This window comes from Balaenoptera acutorostrata, chromosome 16 (assembly GCF_949987535.1).
Source record: "Balaenoptera acutorostrata chromosome 16, mBalAcu1.1, whole genome shotgun sequence".
Classification (NCBI taxonomy): Eukaryota; Metazoa; Chordata; class Mammalia; order Artiodactyla; family Balaenopteridae; genus Balaenoptera; species Balaenoptera acutorostrata.
This window is the reverse complement of record NC_080079.1, coordinates 26,055,381-26,080,301: the sequence shown is the minus strand read 5'-3', so window position 1 is coordinate 26,080,301 and position 24,921 is coordinate 26,055,381. Positions and strand designations below refer to the sequence as shown.

At 54.3% G+C, this 24,921-nt stretch overlaps 1 protein-coding gene across 2 annotated transcripts in view; it reads left to right on the top strand.

The window, feature by feature from the left end:
• Nucleotides 1-24,921, top strand: part of NEURL1 (neuralized E3 ubiquitin protein ligase 1) — an 80,936-nt gene that overhangs the window by 38,950 nt on the left and 17,065 nt on the right. The window contains exons 1-3 of one of the 2 annotated variants that reach the window (XM_007187211.2): nucleotides 7,099-7,253; nucleotides 21,180-21,421; nucleotides 21,885-22,206. In XM_007187211.2, coding sequence (XP_007187273.2) covers nucleotides 7,220-7,253; nucleotides 21,180-21,421; nucleotides 21,885-22,206 — 598 coding nt within the window. In that variant the 5' untranslated portion in view covers nucleotides 7,099-7,219. Of the gene's footprint in view, nucleotides 1-7,098; nucleotides 7,254-21,179; nucleotides 21,422-21,884; nucleotides 22,207-24,921 lie in introns of those variants that run through there. The other variant, XM_007187210.2, reaches the window with a different exon arrangement.

Here is a 24,921-nt window from a genome sequence, read left to right as displayed (position 1 = left end):
AACCATGAGCCCTGGAGGTGTGTGTGTGAGTGTGTGTGGCAGGGGAAGGGGGTGGGGAGGGAGGTGGCTGGGGTGGGGGAGGGTGGTCTCTGACTGCGGAGGAGGGATTTAACCTCCTGCTATTAGCTGCCAGCTTTCCTCATAATCCAGCAGGCGCAGCAGATCAGTCGAGTGTGTTTATGCGTCTCCGGCGGACGAGGCTCTTGTCTTGCTCCGGCGCATGTGTCCCGTCTCCTGCGTCACCTTGGGTCTCCCCATCTCTCTGCCTCACCTCCCCCTTCAATGTCTCATTGTCTGCCCTTCCCCACCTTCCTCAGCAAGGTTATAATTTAGGGAGCAAATCTTATGAGTTCAGACCCTGCTAATTTATCACTTGTGATCACTGGGATGGCTTCAAATTTGAAATTTATTCCACCCGAACAAAAATAGAGCGCTAACCGCGTGACAAAGGACGATGTTTATTCTGCTTACTTAGAAGAACCCACTCTTACCTAGCACTCTGATGACATTTGCGTGAAAGGCACGCGTGCAATAACATGCAAAGCTTAGAACGGTGACTGGGGCAAGGGGAGTAGTGCTAAGTAAATGGTATATGACGGCGATGATGAAGGTCATTTTACCTATGGAGGCAGGTCCTCCCTTTCTTCTCCTTGGTGTAACATATACACTCGGTGCTGTATTCACATTCTGTATCCTAGGTCACTCCTCTCTGAGGTGGGGGTGAAGATCTTAGCTCCTCCAGGTTCTACTTGGATTCCTGAGTTCTCTGGGTCTCTGAACAACACATCAACAGCCATAGTTACTGTTATTTGTTGAGCCAAGCACCAAGCCTCAGAAAAGCTCTGTAGCTTGCCCAGTCACATGGCAGTGGAGCTTGCCTGACGGACCCCCAGACCAGAGCGCCCAGCCTCCACACAGGTGGGTGGCACACCACCTACCCTATCTGGCCGGGGACGTAGATCTTATCACAGGCAAATGTTTGTTTCCAGCTGGGGTTTCTGTGGGTGTGGGCTCCATCTGGCACACCCTGTCCTGGGAATCGAAACCTTGTTCTTCCTTGTTCTGTCCTTTCTGCCTGGCATGGACGGTGACCCGTCTGTCTAGTCCAGGCTGGCCTAAGACCTGGGGCCCAAGACGAGTCTCGGAGGATCTGAGAAAGGGCTGCTTGGCGCTGGGCCTGGGGCCTGGGAGGGGCGCCCAGCTCCAGGCTGTTTGCTCATATTCCCTTTCAGTCCCCAGCCCCCGCCTCTGCACCTGTTGTGTTCCCATCATCCTGGGCAGCTGGCAGCTGTCACTGCTGGGGCACCTGACCCAGCCCCCGAGGATGCCCCGTGAGCGCCCTGGCTCCGGTTTCCCTGCAGCCACAGCTCCCGCTCTGCTGTCTGTCCCTGTGCGGCTTTGTCCTCGTCTCCGTGCGCGCTCTCGCTCTCCCGGGCTCTAGGCAGCGGCCTCCACTCTCATCCTGGTTCTGGGCGTGGCAGGAAGCTTGTGTGTGTGTGGGTTCCCTGCTCCCCATTCTCCAGCACCAAGCCCAGTCTAATCAGGCAGGGACAATGGCCTTAAGCCCCATATGCCAGGTGACTCATCAGCTCAATCAAATTATCCCTTGTTCTTGATATAAAAAAAAAAAAAAAAAAAGAAGACACTATAGCAACCAGGGGGGCCTCCCAGCTCCTCCCAGCAGGGGTGCCTCCCCTCCCTGACCTCTCTTTCTATCAGGCCCCTCTGCCCCCCTCATAAAGAGAAGTTATCCCCTCTCCTTGTCCAGTCTTCCGTGCCTTCCGATGCCCTGACCCGTATGTCACGTTAAACACCAGAAGACATTAAACCTGAGTTCAGTCCTCCTACCCTCCACCCGCTGTGCGACCACGGGAAAATCCACAACTTCCTAGGCCTCCTTTGCTGCACCCGAAGGCAGTGGCTGGACCCAACACTCTCAAGGCTTCTCCCCACCAGAGAGCTTGGAGTCTGCGATTTGGATGGTTTCTATGGTCCAGGGAACTTGTTCCAGGTTTTATTGTGTTTGTATGTTTGTTTATGTATTTATTTATGGTCGCGTTGCGTTGCGAGGCTTGTGGGATCTTAGTTCCCCGACTAGGGATGGAACCCGGGCCTCTGGCTGTGAAAACGTGGAGTCCTAACCACTGGACCTCCAGGGAATTCCCCCAGGTTTTATTCTGCAGTTGCTGGGTCTGTACTAGATTTTACGTTCTGAGAGGTGCTGGGCCTTGGGAGATGTCGATGAGAAAGGATGTGGTGAGGGGAGGGTTGAGGTGGGGAGCTCGCCACGGAGACCATGATGGGACCCGGGAGGGAAGAGGAGCAGGCAGAAAGGGCTCAGGAGACAGGAGATGGCAGGGAGGGGAGGGGGGTCCTAAGGACGGTAGGGTCTCAGGAGCTGCATGGGCCCAGAGAGCCAAGGGGGTGAGGGTTCCCTGGATGGGGCCAGAGGGCAGAGGCAGCGGGGGCTAGCCAGAGAGGGAGGGGTTCTCTCCGAAGCCTGGGCAGGGTTTCTGTCAGACCAGGTTGCTCCCCAAGGGCACACCCAGGCCTGCCTTCGGCCTGTGCACTTTGAGGGACTACAGCCGCCCAGGTCACAGACAGGTCTACTTTCTCCAAGGTTTCCAGGCTGGGTTCTCCTGTTAGCAGGTGGGAAGTCCAGTCTTGTGCAAGTCCACAGTCTCCCTTGCCTTCATTTAAGCTCCATTCCTGGGAGGTCACCCTCTGTCTACTGGAAAATTCCTAGGTTCTGCCTCCACCTAGAACCCTTCTGATTCCTCAAGGAGGTCATTGTCCCCTTGTCTTCTCTTCCCCAAGCAAGAAGAGCCCCTGCCCTTTGACCTGTTCTGGATAAAGCGTGAATTTTGATGTCAGGCAGATCTGGGTTTAAACTCTGCCTTGAGTGTTACCCAGCTGAACTCCACTTCAAGTAGACTTCGAGCTCCATGTCAGTGTGACCTCTCTGTCTCAGTTTTGTAGCCTGCAAGATGGGGATGAGTATAATCCTGCGGGGATGTGGTGGGGGGTAGGTGTGATTATGTGTGTGAAATACTTAGCACAGTGCCTGGCACACAGTAACTGTTCAATAAATGGTGGCATTTGTAGTCACTTCCATAGATTTGCTTGTAGATTTCCCTTTCACATCCCCTTTTAACATCCTTTCTGGCTACAGAACAAAGCACTGCAAACATTCAGCCAGAGCCAAAGGAACCTCATTCCTTGATCCCAGCGTAGTTCCTGCTTGGCTTCTGAAGGGCAGAAGTTGGGTCTCGCTCACTAGCGGGTCCATAGTCGGCACTCAGTGAATGCGAGATGAATGAATGAGTGATATAGGTCAATGGTTCTCTCGCCCCTTTTAGTGACAGAATGCTTTGGCCAAATGAAAATTTATGATGTACCAATGAATAAAACAGAGAAGAGGTGCAGTGCTGGCTGCCACATCATCTGTAAAGTCCTGGACACTGCCCTGGGGAGACAGCAGGGGGAAACCCTCAGACACAGGACATTGCCACTTCCCACTTAAATTGCGGAAGTGGATTTGTAGGAAACAGGACCCAGGGAAATCTGCTAGAAAACCCCTCGGACAATGGTGCCGTGAAGGCTCAGGGGCCGCCCAGGCCGTGTCTCAATTCTCTTCTCCATTCTCACTCACGTGACCAGAGTGAGGACCACTGCTCACCTGAAGGACTCACCCTGCCCCCATCCATCCCTGCTGGGTTACTTCCCCCTTCTCCTGTCTCCAGAGCATTACGCAGATTCAGTTCCATGGGTGAGGTATTTTCTGAGAGGCAGCGCTGTACAGGCATGACGCTAGGCCCGAGGAGCCAGGGTGAGTCAGGGACAGGGCTGACCCTGTGATTGCTGCTGTTTTCTCGCCTGGTGCCTTCTGCCCCCTCCCGTGCATTCTGCACGCTGGATGGCAGAGTGACCTTTCAGCAATGTAGGCCTGGTCTTGTTGCCTCCCTGATGAAACCTGTCAGGGGTTCCCTATTGCCCTCAGAAAAAAGGCCAGATTCTTCACCCTGCTCTTTGAGGCCCTCCTGGTTTGTCGCTCACCCCCAGAAAATTTCCTCAGGCTCCTGCTGCTGTCTCTGCTCCAGACATATGAACCTTGCTTCTTGAATGGGCTGGGCTCCCTCCAGCCACAGGGCCTTTGCATATGTTATGTTCACTCCCCGGAGCACCCTCTCCCCTAACCTACCTCCGCAACACAGGGACGTGCCTACTTACCCTTCACTATTGCTTTTCAGGAAAGCCTGCCCCGAGCCCCGCTTTCTTTCAGAGCACTTTTCTAGAATTGTGATTGTATCTTCCTCACTATACTACTTGATAAATGTCTGTTTCCTTCTGGGCTGTAAGTCCATGAGAGCCAGGGCCTGTCTACTGTCGATCACCATGGTGTCCCCAGTGCATAGCTTAGTGTCTGGCACACAGTAGGTGCTCAATAAATGTTGGTCACGTTGAATTGCTGAGATGCATCCAAAAAGCCAGGGCAAGCAGATAAGGCCACAGCTAGGCTATGGCTGTCCCTGTGTAAGGTAGAGTAAGACAGGGGGTTGGGAGAGGCATAGCTCGGGCTCAGAGGAGAGACAGGCTCCAAGAAGGGGACTCAGTCTGCACTGGGGGCCCTAGAGGGGCTTCCCAGAAGAGGAGTTCCCAGTGCTGGGTGTAGGTGGGATGACCAGGCTGGCCAAGTGGGAGGGGTTGGTGAGGAAGGGCCTAGCTGGTGCATTTAAAAGCAGACAGGTTGGAGGGGGGTTGACTCTGCTGCTGTAGAAACAGCCTCCAGAGCAGCCTCTTTGCCTCAAGTTTCCTCATCCGTAAAATGGGCATAAGAATGCAATTGATCTCTTAGGGTTGTTGTGGGGATTGAACAAGTTAATATGTGTAACATGCTTAGAACTGTCTGGCACACGATAAGGCCTTGTGTTTGCCATTTCTGTGATTATTTACCCCAGAAAAAGCATTTGGGTTATTTCCTCTCGGTCAGGTTTTGACTTAGCCTCCCTCTCCTGGAGGAACTGGGTACGTGTGCCACTGAGTGTGTACGTGTGGCCGCACACAGCCATGAGTAAGCATGTACCTGTAGAAAGGAACTGCCCTGTGTGGAATCGGGTGTCGAAGCTTCTCCCAGAGAGGAGTCTCAGGCAGGCCTCTGGTCTGAGGGGGTGTGGCAGTGTGGGCTTGGGGACTCTCCCACCCCAGGCCTGCCCAGCCCTCTGGCTGGTGACCCTAGGTCAGTCCCGAATGCCCCTCCCCCCTCTCTGCCCCTCCCCCAGACCCACTCAGGATGACAGCAGCAGCAGGGTCCTGAGCTGAGGGTGTGGGGCCCAGCACAACCCTTCACAGTGTGCAGGTCTCTGAGTTCCATCTGGTACAGGACAGCCCCTGCCTTTCCCACGACTCCTTCCCCAGCCCCACCCCTTTGCCCACCAGCCTTCCCTCCACAGATATCCCTATTTCACTCTTAAACCCTCCCACAACCTATTTTCTACAAAAGGAGTAAGACTGATTTTTTTTTAAAAAACATCTATCATATCACTCTCCTCTTTTCTCATTAGTTACTTCTATTGCAGTTAGACAAAATCTAAGCTTCCTACCATGACCTACAAGATTCTTATTATCTGGTTCTTGCCCATCTCTCCAAATTCATCTTGTCCCACCCAGATCTTTCCTTGGGAAACTAGATCCCTGGCTCTGGGGACAGGAGCTGGGGCTGAGCCAGGGCCTGGGAGGAGGGAGCTGTCCTGTTCTCCTGGGAGAGACTCTGATGGGTGACGTCTGGGAGATTGTCTGCTTGAGTCCTGGCTCTGCCTCTGACCTGCTGGGTAACCTGAGCATCTCAGAACCTCCACTTTCTTGTCTGTAAAATGGACATAACAGAAGCCCCTGCCACCTGGAATAAAAATCAGACAGTGCACGCAGTGCGTGCTGCACGCTGAGCGCTCAATACGTGGCGGCCGCTCTCTTGGTGATGCCTTGGGATCCCAGCATGCTTGCCTAGGGCTAGAGGGGCCTGCCCTCCCACCGCCCTCTGCCCTCTCTGCACCTCTCCCTCTCCGCCGAGTGTGAGGTGCCGGGTTCTGCACCTCAGGATTTCTCCAGAGGCTTTGTGAGTCTGTGGGGGTGAGCGTGTGCTGTGGGTGTACATTGTGAGGTGTGTATGTGTAGGTATGTGTGCTGGTGGGCAATAGGTGCACAGTGCTGTGTGCTGTGTGCACAGTGGTGAATGCTTTCAAGTGCTCATGAGCCTGTGTTTGTGCATATACCTGTGATGTAGTATAGACGGGTAGTGTGGTCTGTGTATATTGGTGTGTGTTTTGTATGTCTGTGATTAAAGGAATGGTTTAGTGTGGAGGTAAAAGTGTAGATTCCAGTACCAGACTGCCTGGGTTTGCAGCCCGGCCCTGCCACCTTCTAGGTAGGTAACCTCTTTGTCTCAGTTTTCTCATCTCATTTCTCAGATAGTAATAATAATGGTACCTATTGATAATAACCATATGCTGACCTCATCGTTCAGCCTGTGAGGACCAAAGGGGTTAATACTCGTAAAGCACTTGCAGTAGAGCCTGGAAGAAGATAGGAGTGATGTCAGCTCTTTGTTATTAAGCTGCACTAGCCAGATTGTAAGCCCCTTGAGGGCAGAGACAAGGTCTGTCTTGCTTACCATGGCATCCTGTCGTCTCCCCCAGTGTCTGCATGTAGTAGGTACATAATGGCATGTGAATGACTGTAGCCTGGGTGAATGGTGAGGTTGTGTGCGTGTGTGTGTGTGTGTGTGATGAGGTGTGTGATAGGGAATGTGAATGTGTGTGTCCGTGTGTGTGTGTCCGTGTGTGTGTCTGCCTGCTCTGGCTGGGGCATCTCCAGTGCTTTCTGGAGCTCGGCTATTTCAGGAAGCCTCCAGTCTCCTCCTCCTTATGTAAATAAACATGACAGATCCCATCGCCTGTACCAGCGCAGGGAGGTGGGGGAGGCTCCGGAGTGGGTGGGAGCTGGGAGGCAGCCGTGAGCGGGGCCAGAGGGGCGTGTGTGCGTGTGTGGCCGGCCTTGCGGGCGGCGGGCTGCGTGCGGGAGGGGCGGGCTCGGCCCTGCCATGCCGGCTGCTGCTGGCCACGGAGGAGGGTGGGGGGCAGGAGGAGGGGAGCTGGCCGCCAGGGCGGCTCGGTGACGAGGCCAGCCAGCCAAACGGAGGTGGCCGTGCTACCCGCTGCCCACGATGGGGGGACAGATCACCCGGAGCACCTTCCACGGTAAGACCCTAGCTGATGCCTGAGGGTCTGCCCATCCACAGCCTGGGGACCACCTGGGGAGGCTGGGCCCGAAGGGCACTGGGGCTGAGGGCATGGCCATTCCGCCTGCCTCTTCACTCCTTGGTGGGCTCGGGGCTGTGGGAGGGGGTGCCTTTGGGTGACAGGTACTGGGGTTGGGGGGAAGGCAAGGGGGGCCGGGACGAGCAGGAAGAGAGGTCCTTCCCTGGCAGAGAGCAGGAGGTCAGACAGCTGAGTCTCCCCACAAAGTCTCCTTGTCCTTTTGCCTCCCCAGGGTGCTGATCAGCCTCCAGGTGGGATGTGAGGTCCCAGTGTCCATACTCCCCTCTCCTCGAACTGAGGCAAACCACAGTTAGGCAGCTGGGGGGACCTGTTTGTGGGTTCTGGGATGCGGGCCGTGGAGGTCTGTGCTGTGCTCCATGACGGAGCCATGGAGAGATGTGTGGGTACACGCGTATATGCAAGAGTGTGTGTGTGTGTGTGTGTGTCTGTGTTTATGAGTGTGCATTGGTGGTGTCTGTGGGTGGGTACCTGTGCTGGCTTGTGCTTAAGCACACAGGGGTGCAAACCACATTGCCTGACCTCAGTTCTCAAAGCGTGTGCTCTGCCGAGGAGGTCAATGAACTTCTGACTCCTGGGGTTCACATCTGTGCTCAGACAGACCGACAGGCAGGCAGATGAAGCGGTGAAAGGAAGGAGCGTTGGGTGGCTCCTGCTTGCGCCTGCTCCTGTGCCCTCATCGGCCTGGCCCCAGTGCTGTGGTCTTGGGAGTAACATGGCCAATGTGGCACCAGACCCAGAAGGGAAGGCCTTCCCAGGGACTTGTTTTGTCATCGCTGGGCCCCGTAGTTGGGGTTCCTGTGCAAACTGGCTAGCACCAGGACAGTGTGGGCTGACCCTGGGGGGTCCCTGCCACATTCCCCTGTGTGCCCTCCTCCCCTCCTCAGGCAGGGCATTAGGAGGTGGGGCAGTCTCCGTCTGCTGGGTTCAGTGGGCACCGAGGAACCGGGGAAGGGCCGGGAAGGAAGAAGGGTGGTGGCAGGAGTGAATGGGAAGCTGTGGCCAGGACTGGTGACCAGGTGACTTCCCCTTTCCAGGCCCTGGACTTTGAAAGAGTAATTTCTAATTAAAAAAGAAAAAGGCAGGGAAGGAGACATGGGAAAAGCAAATCATTGTCTCTCTTAAAAGGCAATGAATTTCATCCTGGGCCCAGAGGGCCAAGTGACAGATGGAAGGCCCTGGAAGACACATAATCCGGAGCTGGCCAGAGGCAGTGCCAGTGGCCTGGGCCTTGGCCTGAGACTCGGACTGGGCTGACCTGGGCCTGGCCCTGCCCGTCTGTGGGGTGGGGGCACCTCTTTGGGCTCATTGGCTCCAGTGGAGCCTGTTGGCAGAGGGTGTGGAGCCGACGGGCATTTTCCACTGGAGTCAGACTTGGGCAGGCCAGTGGCCTGGGAAGGACAGAGAGGCCCTCAGAACAGGCTCAGGACGCAGCACACTATCCTCCAGCTGCCTTAGAATGCAGGATTCAGAGGGGATTGAGGACCCCAGGACCCGAGATGGCCTATGGCCGTCAAGAGCTCATGCTCTGGAGTAGATACACATGGGTGGTAGCAAGGGCAAGTGTCTCCCTGAGCCTTGGTTTTCTCGTCTGTCAATGGGGCTAATGATAGTAGCGTCCTCATAGGAGTATTGTGAGGACTACAGGAGACCATGTGAATAAGGACTTAACACAGGGGAAAGCCAAAGCGGAGAGGCATTCTGAGGCCAGGGTCCTATTCCTTCCTCTCCCAATGGGGACAGGAGGATAGCCTGGGGTGCACTGAGAACTCCAGGAGTTGGGCCATTGGGTGAGTGCTAATCAAATGCCCCATCTGCCTTGGCCTCCACCCGCTTACCTGGACCACCTTCCTCAGCCTGGGTCCCCTGTAAGCTGGCCCTGGCCCCGGCCTCAGCCTGCCATCAACACGAATAGGCGATGGGAGTTGGGAGTTGTGGCGAGGGGGTGTTTGCCTGTGCCCACATGGCCCCTTAGCCAGGACCCTGCATGCGTGTCCACACATGTCCTCACCCATGTCCGTACCTACGTGTCCCCACACCTGTTCACTGGCTGCCCCGGTGGCTGGTTTTACCCCCTTCTGGGAGGTGAGTTGGGGGAAGTGGGAGATGCAGGGGGTTCACTCTTTAGGGGTGCTCTCAGCAGCCTGACTTCTGAGGACATAGTTACATGGCTCCTGATGGTATTTTCACGTGAGCCTTGGGGGTTTGATTTGGTTCGAGCTGAAGATTTTGGGTTGCTGGGTTACAGTGAGAGGTGAGGGGTTGTGTGGGCATATCTAGTCGTGTGTTTGTGGGCGTGTCCTGGCTGTTTATGTTTCTGGTGACTGCAGATCGTGTGTATCTGTGTTTCAGGTCTTTTTCTGTGTATACCTGCGTAACGTGTAAATATCTGTGCCGTATTGAAGACACTGAATATTTTGTGTCTGCGTTTCATGCGTGAGCAGCCACACGGTTTCACATTTGTGAAACTCTGTTATTCTGTAGAGGTCAGTGTTTCTGCGCAAGTCGTGTGTGTGTGTGTGTGTGTGTGCGCGCGCGTGTGTGCGCGCCGTGCATGCGCTGGTGGTGAGGAGTCCGGCTCCTCTGGGACCAGCCTGGCAGGGGACCCTTGGGAGAGATTAATTCTCATTTGGAAAATGGTTTCAGCAGTTACATGCTTGATCTTTTTCATCAGGCAGATTTCCAGAGCTGCTCCCCGTCTTTAGGGCAGGATGGGGGTGGGGAGAGCACAGAGGGAGGCAGCCCTGATCCTGGGAAGCCCCCCTCCCCTCTCCTTCCACCCCTGCCCTCCTCTTCCCTCCCCTCCTCCTTTACTTTCTTTAATGCTCCTCCCCCCGCCTCCGGGCAAGGGATGGGCCCTTTGCTGAGGGGCTGATATGCCGATGACACACACACATGCGCCCAGACATGCATGTCACCCCCAGGTCTCTGGACCAACAAATCCTAGACGCTGGGGTATAGGGACCTGAGAGATTGGTTCCCGCTGTCCTTTTACAGAAGGGGATGCCGTGGCTCAGAAAGGGAAATGGCTGACGGAGGTCGCGTAGTTAACGGCTCAGAGGGAATCCAGACCTCATCCCTTCCGCAGCTAACTCCCTGCTTCCCCTCCTTGGGTTCCTAATTCTCACTCAGGCAGCAAGGGACAGGCCATCACATGGACTTAGGAGATCTGGGATTAGCACAGAAGGAGGCACCTCTCTCCCGGCAGCAGCTCTGGAGTTTTAGGCCAAGGTGAGCTCCCCAGAGCCTGGCAGGTGTGTCTTGAACACATGTGACACACACACCCCACTTGTGCCTGTAGGATCCAGGGGCGGTGGGGGGGGGGAGGAATCAGGTTGATCCATCTCTGTGTTCTCTTCACCCAGCCCAGTGTCTGGCACCCAGTGGCACCCAGCAGATGCTTGGTCACTGAGTAAGAGGGAAGAGTGTGGGGTACGGGCCCCGGGCTGCTGGACCACATCACAGTTGGAGCTGCAGGTGGCCTGGGGGGGGAGCAGATGGGGTGGAAGATGTGAGCCCTGAGCTGGGTGACAGGCCAGGTAGGGCTGGAGAGAGAGTGGGACGCGTGTTCTTGGTGAGAGTTTGAATCCTGTTCTGCTCTTACTGGCTGTGTGACTTTGGGTCAGTGCCGTTATTTGTCTGAGTCTCAGTGTCCACTTTCATAAATTGGGGGTGGGAAGGTTTACCTGGAAGGGCTGTAGAAAGAGTAAGTGAGCTAACTGGCATAAAGGGCAGCCTGCCGGGTACATAGCAAGCACTCTGTAAACGGATGCGAAGGTTTCCCCGAAGGTTCCTCCAGGCCCGTGTGTGCTCGTAAGTGTGTACACACAAGCGCCTGTCTGCCTTTAAGGACCAAGACTGCATCGCTGTCTCCTCCAGCCCTGTCAGGCCCCCGGGACAGAGCGTTCCCTGGGTGCTGTGTCCACATTAGGCGCACACCCACTGTGTGTATATGCACACATGTGCACGCGAGTGAGTGTGGATTTGTGTCAGGGGAACTGAGGGTGATGGTCTGCGTGGTGTGTGGATTTATGTGACTGAGCCATGCTCCCCCTCATTCTCTCAGGACTGGCTTAGGGACTTTGAGGAGGGTGCTGGGAAGACAGGGACCAGGAGCTGAACTCAGAATGGTTATCATCTGGAATCCCCTTCTGGAATCTTGGGGTGGGATAGGGGAGGGGGAGGAGGAGGGCTGGTTCCCTCCGTGAAGTGAGGATGTTGGGAGACCCATCTCTATGCACATCTGGTTGCTGGAAACGTCAGAGGCTGGGATGCCGTGGAGTGAATGAGGGCAGGAGGCTCCATGTGGAGATTAACTCGGCCGTGAGGGTGCCCATCCTGCCCACTCCCTGCCGCTCTCCTTTGCCCACCTCGCCACTGTGGATTCATTCGGTCTTCCAGGGAGCAGCAGGACCTGCTGTACGCGTAGCCGAGCTCTCTGGGACAGATGACCGGGTGCTGACGTGGCCCCTAACCCTAAATGACAAAGGCGTGTTCGTGGGGGCTGCAGAGGTCATGGAGAAACTGACCAGGGTGGAGTGGAGCGTTCATGTAGGGCAGAGGGGACCGAGCATGCTGGCCAGCTAGCTGTGGCCCAGTGAGGATGGCTGCACAGCCAGACAGATCTGAGTTCAGAGCCCAGCTCCACCACTTACTAACTGTGTGACCCTGGGCAAGTTATTACCTCTCAGAGCCTCTGTGTCCTCGTCTATAAAACGGAACTAAGTGATCTGTACTGCTGCATAACAAATTACCCCAAAAGTTAGTGGCTTAAAACAGCAAACAGACAAACATTTAATTATCTCACATTTTCTGTGGGTCAGGAATCTTGACACGGTTTAGTTAGGTGCCTCCAGCTTAATGTCCCTTGTGAAGTTACGGTCAAGTTGTTGGCTGGGGCTGCAGGCTCACCTGAAGGCTTGCCTGGAGGCAGAGCCGCATCCAGGCTTACTCACATGGTGACTGGTGGTCCCCGGTCCCTCCCACGTGGGCCTCTCCACAGGGCTACCTTACATGTCTGGCTTCCCCAGAGGGAGCGACCCGAGAGAGGTAAGAGAAAGTAACCAAGAGAGAGGCCAAAGGATTTTTTAAAAAATTAATTAATTAATTTAATTTGTTTATTTTTGTCTGTGTTGGGTCTTCATTGCTGTGCACAGGCTTCCTCTAGTTGCGGTGAGCTGGGGCTACTCTTCGTCGCGGTGTGTGGGCTTCTCATTGTCGTGGCTTCTCTTGTTGCGAAGCACGGGCTCTAGACGCGCGGGCTTCAGTAGTTGTGGCACGTGGGCTCAGTTGTGGCTCGCGGGCTCTAGAGCGCAGGCTCAGTAGTTGTGGCGCACGGGGTTAGTTGCTCCGCGGCATGTGGGATCTTCCTGGACAAGGGATCGATCCCGTGTCCCCTGCATTGGTAGGTGGATTCTTAACCACTGCGCCACCAGGGAAGCCCAGGCCAAAGGTTTTTTATAACCCAGTCTTGGGAGTCCCGTCCCATTACTTCAGCTGTTAGAATCTAGTTGCTAGGTCCACTCCACACCCAAGGGGAGAGGATTACAGATGGGCTTACAGGATTACAAGGGGACTGCCAGGAGGTGGAGGTGGGGATCACTGGGGCCATCTTCGAGGCTGCTTCCCACAGATCCCTAACTTTCAGGGCTTGGGAGAATGAGACAAGGTTGTACAAGAAAGGAATCTGGTGCCTGATATAGAAAAAAAAACCAACCCTCGCGATTTTTCTCCTTCTTCCTGCAGGCAAGTGGGGAGTGCTGGAAGGTTCTGGAGCAGGCAGGGCTGTAGTCAGACATGGAGTGTGGGATCTTGGTGCTGGGCAGTGAAGGAAGCTGTCCCTTTGGTCCCCTCTTTCTCTAATTTCTCCACAGGACACCAGAAAGGGCAAGGCACCAAGTAGGTGCTCCTTGGACACTTGCCAGTTATCAGTGGATTGAAGAACTGAACAGTAGCAGTTCAGTCAGTGGCTTTTATTGAGCACCTGCTGTGTGCTCTGAGCTAGGCCCTGGGGAAACAGCAGTAAAAAAAAAAAAAAGACAGTGGTCTCTGCCCTCGGGAGGCTCACAGCCCATCAGGGAGACAAGCAAATAACCCTGAAGCCTTTCCTAGCCAGAGAGCTGCACCACAGAACACAGAAAATGGTCTGAGTGACTCGACCTCTACCAAGGATGGCACATGCCCAGAACCATTCTGGGTGTGAAGAAGACAAGTCAGTGGATTACATACAGTGTGTGCTTCAAGGCATTTGGGCTTAATTCTGTGGAGGATCCAGAGTTGAGAAAGGCTGCTTGGGTGATGGATGCTCTCTTAGGGGCATATGGGATCCTTGGACCTGGTCTGGGGATCAGAGAGACTTCTGCGAGAAAGTGGGCTTTAAAATCAAGGTCTGAAGGAAGAATGAGAGAAAGGCAGGTTTATAGGCAGGAAGGAGGAAGGAATGGTTCCCAGCAGAGAAAGGGGCTTGGGCCAGCCCTTGAGGCTAGAGGCAGGTGAGGGAGGTGGGCCCCTTGAGGGAACCCAGAGAAATTCACATCTGTGTAGTTTTACATTCATCTCTCTCACTCAGGGCCCTCCCCCACCTGCTCTCCCGCATCTCCCAAGTTTTTCCCCCAGAGGGAGCCCTGTTCAGTGACTGTGTGTAAACTAGCCCCAAGTCAGGACCACCCTGGCAATCCGGGATTAGGGTGTTTGGGATAAATTAAAATAGAAGCATCTGGCCTCCCACTGGGCGTAAATGAACAGATCATTTCCTGTGGTGGTGGTTGTTGCTTTTATAAGAAATAATAAGACCTTACGTTGGAATCAGGTGTTAAAGTCTGAAACATTCTTTCACATCTGTGAACTCACTGGGTTCTCACAATGGCCTGGAGAGGTGGGCAGGGCAGCTATGATGACCCTGTTTTACAGAGAAGGAAATTAAGGTCCAGAGAGGTGAAGCACCTTGTCCAGAGTCACACAGCAAGTCTGTGGCATGGCCAGGTTTTGAAACCACGGTCTCCCGCCTCCAGGGCTTGTGCTCTTTGCCCTGTCCTGTACTGTCCAGAAAGTGAGGTAAGCCTCCCTCATTGGAGATGCAAATGATCATGTCAGCACTGGTATTCAGGTCCACAGGCTCAGAACATAGTGGGATCCTGAACATAGTGGGATCCAGCTGGGCCTTGAAAGATGGGTGGGATTTGGAGAGGTGTGGGTGGGGCAGGGAGAGAAGTTATGCAGGGCAGGGGAAATAGCTTGAGCAAAGGTGTAGGAGAGCACAGATTGCTGTCAATTGCAACAATAATAATATAATTATTAGCAACTATTATTAATAATTATTAATAGAATTATTAATAACTATTATTATAGCTGCTACTTACTAGATTAGTTTTAAATACAGCATCTCTTTAATCCTTGGAAGAATACCAGGAAGGTCTGCCATGGTCCCTATTTTACAGATGAGAAAAATGGGGTCTCAGAGTTGGGTTTGGAGGCAGCAGGCCTGGGTTCACATCTGGGCTCTTTACTCCGGCTGGGTGACCTTGGTGAGTAACTTCACTTCTGAGGACCTGTGTCATTGGGGGTGTAATGAAGACACTGCCTGTTAAGCCACATGGAGGTTGGTTATTGTCAACTGTCATTGCTCCCTCCCTCTCTCCTTGGCCGCCCAGCTCAATGCAGCCTGGACACCCGGGGCTCTGCCAGGATGGTTCTGGGGCAGAGTGTGGGCGGGGGCAGTAGGAAGGTCACTCCGGAGGCTACATTGTATCTTGGCATCTCTGCCTGGGACCCCACCGAGAGGCAGGAATGTGGTCCGGAGCTGGCTGAGGGTCACCCGGAGGGCTGACCAGGCTTGTGTCTGGCAGCTCATAAATGCCCAGGAGGAATGGGCGGCCGGGGTGGGGTGGGGGAGCTTCCATTGTGTCAGCAGCAGCCTCGCCTGACGGGGTGCTCCCACTGCGGCTCCCGAAACGCTTGTAAAGCTGTCACTAAGGGGAGCCTCCCTGGGAGCTCTGCTGGGAGCACATGGCAAGACTGGGGCTCTGCCCAGGACCGCTGGCCACTGGGAGAGCAGTTGTGCAGCTCACAGGCCCAGCATCTTCAGGCCCTTTGCTGTGGTTGCTTCCCTGGCTGGGAGTGGCCAGCACCTCCTCCACACAGCCTTTCCCCACTGTGCCTTCCATCTTGGGCTCCTGGGGAAAATGAGCTCTAGTGTTAGCTGCTGAGTAGGGCCAAGGACCCTGGATGTGGCTTTGGAAGATCAGGGTTCAGGTCCCAGCTCTGCCACTTAATTGCTGTGTGACCTCAGGCAAGTTGGTTAACCAGTCTGAATTGCAACTCATTCATCCATAGAATGGGGATTTTAAGGGGTCATAGTGTATGTTAAAGTATAGGGAGGGAGCCCTGACCCCCAGCTGTCCCTCTGGCCCTTGGCATCAGAGCTGTGCTCAGGATTAATTCTCATTTTGCTTTCTCTCCTTCCTCACCCAGGATCATAATACCAGCTGAGATGGAGGAGGGAGGTAGCAGAAGCAGGGACAGCAGGGGTTGGGGAGGGGGTGATCACCCTGGTCAGGGCTGCCACGTTGGATACCTGTGAGGGTTGTATTTCTTATTGTAGCCCACGAGAATGGCGCCCCCTGGAGGCATGCAGGGCAGAGCCTACGTGGCTGTACGTGGCCCTGGCCCTTGTTCAAAGAGGAGTGATGAGGGCTGGGCTAGGGCCACGGCGGTGGGGAGGAGAGGAGGGTGCGGGGCGCAGGGATGTTTATTTCTGAGGTGGGATTGGCAGGTTGGATGTGGGGTGCTCGGACTCCACTGGGGCCTGGGAACACGGTGGGGCTGGCGGGTTAGGGTCAGGAATTCAACGGGGGCCTGCTGAGCAGCAAGTGACCATGGTCCATGGGCAGGAGATGCCCAGCAAGTCAGAAAGGGTTTTCACGTCGCTCCCACAGAGGTGGCTCAGTGGGCAGAGACCACACTGTGGGCAGGAAGAGGCCGGCACAGGACTTAGCAGGCCCAGGAATCGGTGAAGGTGCTTTGCAGCTGCCAAAGTGCTCTCTTCAGACCCACAGGGGACAGGGAACAGCACCGCCACTTCACAGAAGTGGAAGGAACTTAAGGCTGAGAGTGGCAGGCCAGACCAGGCTTTGGGGTCTCCTGTCAGATGGTCCAATCCTAGGATCTGCCTGTGGTGGGATGCTGGGGGCTGTGGGTCAGAGATTCCAGCCTCCCTTTCCTCCCATCTTCATAAGACCTGGTTTGTTGGTCATTGTTGCTGCTTTTGAGGTATAAGTTATGGACACTAACATTCACCCTTTTCAAGTGTATATTTTGGTGAGTTTTGATAAATGTATAATTTGTATAACCACTACCACAATGACGGTATAGAACATTTCTGTCGCCATAAAAACATCTTTGTGTTGCTTTCCTCTTCCCCAAACTCCGATACCCACTGATCTTTCTACATCTGCACTTCTGCCTTTTCCAGACTGTCATACAAATGGAATCAGACTGTATGTAGCCATTTGAGTCTGGCTTCCTTCACTTAACGTGCTTTTGAGGTTCCTTCTTGTTGTATCATAGTTCTGTTCACTTTTACTGCAGAGTAGTATTGATTGTGTGGATGTACCATGTTTTATTTATCCATTCATCAGTTGGAGGGCATTTGAGTTGTTTCCAGTTTTGGGTTATTATGAATAAAGTTGCTGTCCATTTGCGTACAGGTCATCATACAGATGTCTTCATTTCTCTTGGGTAAGTGCCCACGAGTGTGATTGCTGGGTCATATGGTAGGTGTTTAACTTATAAGAAGCTGCCAAGCCATCTTCCACATTGGCTGCACCATTCTGCATCCTATCAGTGATGGATGAGGGCCGTGTATGAAAACACGGTTTGCATTTCCTTGTCTGGCGGCATACACACATGTATTGTGGAGGCAACATAATAGAATGCCAGGTATCCCCCTGTGTGCTACATGAGATGATTTTAGGTGGGACACGGATGAATATTTTTTTCATATTTTATCAGTTATGACCATATTTAAAAGTGCATTTAAAAAATGTATCCAAACCCATGCTTTCTTGGCTATTAATGCTGAATAGCTAACACCCTGGCCCTGCAGTCAGATTGCCTGGGTTTGGCGCCGAAAGCCCCATCCTGCTGGCTGTGTGACCTTGGGCAAGCCACTCAATCTCTCTGAGGCTGATTCATCATCAGGTAAATGGGCTTACACTGTCCCTCCTACCTCATCAGTTTGCTGTGAGGGTGAAACCAGTTAAGTATATGTAAAACTCTCAGTTCAGAGCCTGGCACGTGTTAGCACTTGGTGAGTGGCTGCCATTATTATTAGATGTATGGCCCATATGTAGTAGATGTGTGTTCTGTGTGTACTGCCTTGTGCATCCATGTGTATATGACTACATGTGTGTGCACGCACTACATGTGTAAATGTGCGATTCCTGGTCTAACGGGTAAGGGCAGGAATAAGTCTCTTTCCCTCCTCTGTCTCCTAGGTTCTGGGTTACCCTCGCGTGCTCACAGGTGTATGTGTGTACCCGTGAGCGTGCCTTTTTATGAGGTCACACATCTGGGTGCACACTGTACCCCCAGGGACCAAGGTTCCCCCATTCCCATTCTCCATCTGTTCAGCTGTCAGCCAGGGAGGCTGGGCCTGTGCTGCCCTCACCCATGCAGTACCCTCCCTGTGGGTGGGAGGCCCTGGGGAATGGGCCTTCCAGGGCCTGGGTCTCTGGTCCCTGGGTGTCTTCACCATATTTGCCCTGAACCAGTGTTTCTTGGATCTTTATCCAGGGCCCCGGGATCCCAACTGGGATAGGCAGGAAGGAGAGGAAGTGTTTTGAAGGAAGTTGAGGCCCTGCAGTTCGTCCATGGATTCTGAGCGGAGGCTGCAGCGGGGGCCCCATAGGAGAGGCTCTCATCAGCTGCCGGGCTCAGCAGGTTTAAAAACTGCTTTATTGAAATATAATTGACACACACTAAACCACAGGTGTTTAAGGTGTATGACTGGATAGGTTTTGACATATGCACATACCCATGAAGCCATCACCACAATCAAGATGGTGAACACATATGTCACCTCTCACCCCAAGTATTCCCTCCTGCCCCCACCATCCCCAGGTGTCCACCAGTCTGCTTATTATCACTCTAGCTTAGTTTCTGTTTCATAGAATTGGTACCAGTGGGACAGGGTGGAAGGAGAGGAAGGGTTTTAAAAGGGGTGGAGGCCCTGCAGTTGCTCCGTGGACTGTGTCTGCATTTTTTTAAAAAACTGGCTTCGCTCAGCGTGATGATTTTGTAATTCATCTGTGTTGCTGCTACTGTCAGTAGTTCATTCCTTTTTCACTGCTGAGTAGTATTCTGTTGTATAGACATACCACATTTGTTATCCATTCACCCAGCAGGTATTTCTTCTTTTATGCTTTCATTTCTGCGTATGTACACAGCCCTAAACAGTGTGTGATGTTACCTTTCACCAGTGGTATTTTTTGAAAGCAAGAGGCAAGCTCTTTCTGAGGCTGGCCTGAGCCCAGTGGGTACCTCTTCTAGGTGGGGCACCTATATCCAGTGCCACACTTTGCTCTCACCTCAACTGTCCCCTTCCGTGGAATGACCTCCCCTGCTCTGTGCTATTCAGGGGTCACTCAGCTTCTTCGGGTGGTCTTCCCAGACTGTCTGGGTCTCCTCTGAGCAATTCCAGCCTTCACTGCTTGGTGGCTTTCAGAGCCCTTGAGCACCATTCTTGGTTCCTTAGTGAGAGCAAGGTGAGCCCTGCCTTGTGCTGCCCTCAACTCGTGGGCCTGGCATGCAGGAAGCAACTCCAGAGAGGCCAGGAGGCTGATGCTCAGGGTATCTGGCTGGCTCGGGACTGTGGATGCTGGTGTCTGGGGCCCTTTGGGAAGGAGGAAGCAAAGATGCAAAGTGATGCAAACCAGTGCAAATACTGGACCAAAGTCTGGCCTTCCTGCCTCCTGGGATTCTCCCCTCCTTCTCTCCTCTCTGCCTGTCTTCCATCCCCTTCCTGGAAACCCCTCCCCTCCCTTTAGGGAGGGGAAGGCCTCTGGGCTAACCAAGCTTTCTGTATTATTAAATTCTTGCCTTGGAGGGACCAAAATTTGAAACATCCCAGATGGCCTCAGTCACATTCTGTGGTTTTCTACTTCCCCACCCCATCTTCCCCGTCCTCTGTGTCTCTTCTCAAGAGGACCGGATGGGCAGGAGCTGCCCTTCCTGATGGATGAGACACAGATCTTGGGGAAGAAATGAACCCCCCCACTCCGAGCCCCCAGCTGCCAAGGCTGTGCGTTAATGCTACCAATGCTGCTGATACATGGCTTAGAGTCACGGAGTGGAGGCCACTTATTGTGCCAGAGACGGGAAGTGACTTCCCCAAGGTCACATGTCCAGTTAGTGACAGACACAAGCCACCTGGCACCACATCCCATGTTCTTTCCTCTCTCTGCCCTGTCTCCTGGATGCCAACCTCACATGTTTGTAAAGTACCTTATGAACCAAGCCCTGTTTATGGAAGAAAGCACAGTGCCTCCCTGGCTAGGGGTTCTTGAAGCAGATCCGAGTTCCTAGGAAGCCTGGGCGAAGAGGCCTGCCTGTGTCCAAGATGTTGTGGGCATGGGCAGTGTAAAGCAGGGAGGCAGCCTGGGGAGGAGGGAGGAGGGAGGTGGCCCCGGAGGAGGGAAGAGATGGGCATGCTCCTGGGGCTGACGCTGCAGAGGCGGCCTCACCCACCTTCCTGGTCTCCAATGACAGCCCCATGGTCATGTGTTCACTGCAGCCCAGCCTTGTCAGTCCAGCTCCAAAGCCTTCTCCTCCTCCTCCCCTCCTCCAGGAGGCCTTCCTGGGAAGTGACCTACCTTTCGGTGCTTATCACTGTCTGCCATTTGTATTGCAGTTTCTGTCCCTGTCTTATCTCCCTTCCTGGACTGTTGGCTGCTTGAGGACAGGATCCATGTATGTTTCACGCCTTATCTTCAGTGCCTAGGACAGGGCTTGGTATTCAGCAGATACATAATGAATATTTGTTGAGTAAAATAAATGGTGGTGGTAGTGAGTGACAGTGAATGGTGGTGGATGTTGGTTGTAAATGGTGGCTTATCACAATGCTGGAGGGCGGAAAGTGAATGGTGGTAAATACTGGTGAGGAGCAGTAGATGGTAGTTGGTGGTGGTGGTGGTCTGTGACAGATGGGGGTAGATGGTGGTGGTGGAAGGTGATGGGTGAAGGGTGGGGCAGACGGTGGTGGGAGGTGATGAGTGAAGGGTAGGGGCAGATGGTAGAAGGTGACGGGTGAAGGGTGGGAGTAGATGATGGTGGGACGTGGGGAGGTGACGGGTGAAGGGTGGGAGTAGATGGTGGTGGGAGGTGATGGGTGAAGGGTAGGGGCAGATGGTGGGAGGTGACGGGTGAAGGGTGGGAGTAGATGGTGGTGGGAGGTGATGGGTGAAGGGTAGGGGCAGATGGTGGGAGGTGACGGGTGAAGGGTGGGAGTAGATGGTGGTGGGAGGTGACGGGTGAAGGGTGGGAGTAGATGGTGGTGGGAGGTGACGGGTGAAGGGTGGGGGCAGATGGTGGTGGGAGGTGACGGCTGAAGGGTGAGAGTAGATGGTGGTGGATAGTAAATGGTGGTAGGTGGTGAAGTGGGAAATAGCAGTAGATGGTAGCAGGAGAAGGAAGGTGGCAAAAAGTGGCAGTGGTGCTAAGGGGCAATGATGGTGGAAATTCTGGGCAGTGGTGACTTCTGCTTATGCCCCAGCCCTCTGCCCTTCCCTAGGGGACCCTGGTCCAGCTCTTGGACTGTCAAATTCTCTGACGCTGTGGCTTGTTCCTTTGCAGACTCCATCGGGGGCCCCTTCCCTGTCACCTCTCACCGATGCCACCACAAGCAGAAGTACTGCCCGCCGGTGCTGCCTGGCGGGGGGCTCCCGGCCACGCCACTGCTCTTCCACCCACATACCAAGGGCTCCCAGATCCTCATGGACCTCAGCCACAAGGCCGTCAAGAGGCAGGCCAGCTTCTGCAATGCCATCACCTTCAGTAACCGCCCGGTCCTCATCTATGAGCAAGTCAGGCTGAAGGTGGGACCTCCCTCCCTGTTCCCGTCACTGCGTCCCCCTGGGGCCTCTGGACTTTCCTGCCAGGCACTGCCTTCTGCTAACGGCCATCACTACCCCCTGCCCCTTCTCTTTCCTCTCTACCGCGCTTCTACTCTTCCTCATCCCTCCTCTTTCTCTCTCCTCCTCCTTACTCCTTTCTCAACCTTCCCTGTGTGACAGAGAAGGAACGGGAGAGGGGAGTGGCCATGGTGAGGTGATGGGAGATGATGGTGGGAGGTGAGAACTAGCTCTCACTCGACTGGTGGGGGCTCCTGGGGGAGGGAGAGGAGCCCAAATAGCGGGTGAGCTGGGCGGTGTGACTCCCCATAGGAGTCTGTCTGGGGGTGGTCTGCAGAGAAGGGCACAGCCCCTTCCCCTTGGGCTCACTGACGGTGGGGGAGAGGCTGGGCTGGGGGCTGTCTGAGGCCAACCCCCTGCCGCCCAGATCACCAAGAAGCAGTGTTGCTGGAGCGGAGCGCTGCGGCTAGGCTTCACGAGCAAGGACCCATCCCGTATCCACCCTGACTCACTGCCCAAGTACGCCTGCCCCGACCTGGTGTCCCAGAGCGGCTTCTGGGCCAAGGCGCTGCCTGAGGAGTTTGCCAACGAGGGCAACATCATCGCCTTCTGGGTGGACAAGAAGGGCCGTGTTTTCTACCGCATCAACGACTCGGCCGCCATGCTCTTCTTCAATGGGGTCCGCACAGCCGACCCGCTCTGGGCCCTGGTGGACGTCTACGGCCTCACGCGGGGCGTCCAGCTACTCGGTGAGTGCCCACTCCCTCTGGCCCCTTAGGTGCAGGGCACACTTCTGGTGCTGTGGTCTGACTCGGCTTGGCTCTATCAGGCATGGGGCTCCCTCCCCCATTGGTAGCAGCCCTGGGGCCGAGTGGGCACTGGGACAGCTCTGGGAGCCTTGATGGGAACTGCAGAGCATCCCTTCTTCCAGGCCCACAGCTGTGGCAAGTGGAGCCTGGCGAGATTGCTGCCCTCTGTGGTCCCTCAGGTTGTGCCTTTGAGCAGTGTGCGACCTTCATGATCATGTATGGCAGCTTCAAAGACCCCCTCACCCCCAGGAAGTAATTAATATTAATCATTGTAACTATAGTTTACAGAGCACTTACTGTGTGCCAGGCACGTTGTTATTGCCATTCTCATAGCAACCCTGGGAGGCACACTCCCTCACTGGGCCCGTGGAGGTGAGCCTCAAGCTCAGGGAAGTTGTCATTGGCCCTAGGAGGTGCTGCAAGGCTCAGCCCCAGGTGAGCCCTGGCCCCTGGGCTCTGCAGCCTTCCAGGAGGTCCAACCCCACCTTAGTCCTTTTTGCAGGGATATGGGTGAAAGGGGTAGGAGGGGACAGCAGAAGGCACTAGGGGGGCTAAGACTCTTCTGGCTGCTTCTGGGCCCCCAGTGTGAGTAAGGCTACTTCAGGGGAGTGAGAGGGCAGACATCCTGTGTGAGGTGAGGAGGGAGGGGCATTAGATAGTATTCTAGGGCTGCTAAAGTACCAGGCTTCCTGGCAAGGGCACACACAGACCCTAAAATGCCAGGGCTGGAAGGGGCCTCAGAGTCTCAGACTTCCTTGGGTCTCACAGCGAGTTGGTGGCTGAGGTGGGGCTGGAATCCAGGTCACCTGACTCCCAGTCCAGGAATCCCACTTTGCTGCACTTGAGCATGTGTAGGCAAGTGTGTGTGCATGTGCATGTGCACACATAGACTGGGTACAGGTCAACCCATTGGCAAATTGGCTGTGTCTCCAGGAGGATCCTGGATGAACCTCAGCTTTTCCATCTGTAAAATGGGTTGGTAGGAAAATTAAATCCAACTAAAGAGGCTATTAGTAAAGTACCCAGCATAGTCCTGGGTACCAAGTCGATGCTCAAGCCAATGCTTGCTCTTCCCATCTCCCATCCCTGCCCCCCGTCCCTGCAAAGAAAACTGCCATGGAGGTGGTGGAAAAACGTTTTTTCTTTTTGTCCTTTCTGACTTCAGAGCCTAGGAACAGTGAAGCTCTTTTTTTTCAAAACATTTATTTGAGTAAAAAAGATAGATAAAAAGAAAAAAAGACAGTGAAAGTAAAAACAAAGAAATGAGTAATCGTTAGAAGTCTTTCTGTGTGAAGGAGGGATCCATGTCTTACCCAGCTAGTTTCCTCTCCAGGGTGGAATCTTGTGCCTGGTGTATACAGGACCCTGAGGAATATTTGCAGGGTGGGTAGGGGAGAGTGGTGGGATGGATGGATGACTTGCTAGATGAAGGAAAGGGTTGGGGGCGTGGCTGAGGTAGACCCAGCCCTGCTCACAGACAGCCACAGGCTCACTGGGAGACAAAGCAAACACTCCAGAACAATCGGGGCATAGACCAAGAGACAACAGTAAATCGCTGAACACTGTGGTCATAGGATCTCATCCATTTGCCAAGATGGTTTCCATCCAGTTATCTCATTTAACCTTTAACCTCTCAGCAGCTGGCCCTGGAGGGAGTGATTATTATCCCCATTTGTCAGGGAGAAAATTGAGGCCCATGGAAGGCCTGTCCTGTCTGTGTATGGGTGTGGCAGAGCTGGGACTTGAACTGGCTGTTCTGATGCCAAAAGTAGTACCTTTCGCATTACCTGCCCCCTCCCCAACCGCACCCACCCCCCCCAGCCGCCGCGGTGGGTTTAAGCAGGAAGTCAGAGGAGGCTGAAGTCGGTGTGGGAGGATGGAGTCTAGGAAGGCTTCTTGGTGGGGGAGGCTTAGGCTGGGCCTACAAGATCCAGGAGGGCTGGGATGGGGGTGAGGATGAAGGGGACATACTGGGTGAGATGGGGCTTCCAAATCTCAGGGGCCGAGGGAGGGGCTTGGAGAGTAATCTTGAAGGGCCCCACCCTGGGGCAGAGCCCAGGCACTGACCTGGCCCAGCCTCTTTGACTATAAATGGGTTTTCACGCAGTATTTTCAGTTGCATTTGGATTTCCTGTCAGCCTCCTCTCTGTATACCCAATAAGGCCAAGGCCCCAGCTGATTCCCGTCACAGCTGTAAATCACTATAATCCCTGGGCATTTTAAAACACTGATTATGGCCCCTAAAATGAATTAGCAGATTAAAATAGCTCCTTGATTTGTTCTTCCTAAATTGATTTTTTTGTGAAGGAAGAAGAGACCCACCCAAGTTATCTTCGGAGGTGGGCCTGCTGCTCTATGCCCTCATTCCGTGCCCCTGCCCACGGGACACACCTGCTGCCCTGTATAGTCTCAGGGTCCATTTCCCTCCCTCTCCTCTCCACTTCTCATCTCCCCCTCTCTCCTCACCTGCCACGTCACTGCACCTGTGTCTTTCTGGGCCTCTCTCTCCCTCTACCCAGATCCCGCCGGCTCCTCTGCTTTCCCTCGTCTTCCTCCTCAGCTGAGTTTCTCCTCTGAAGAAGTCACTCTCTGTCTTGGGGGCTCTGAGGGTGGGCCTGTCTTTCCTGGGGTGATTGTCCCCCAAAACCATGGCTC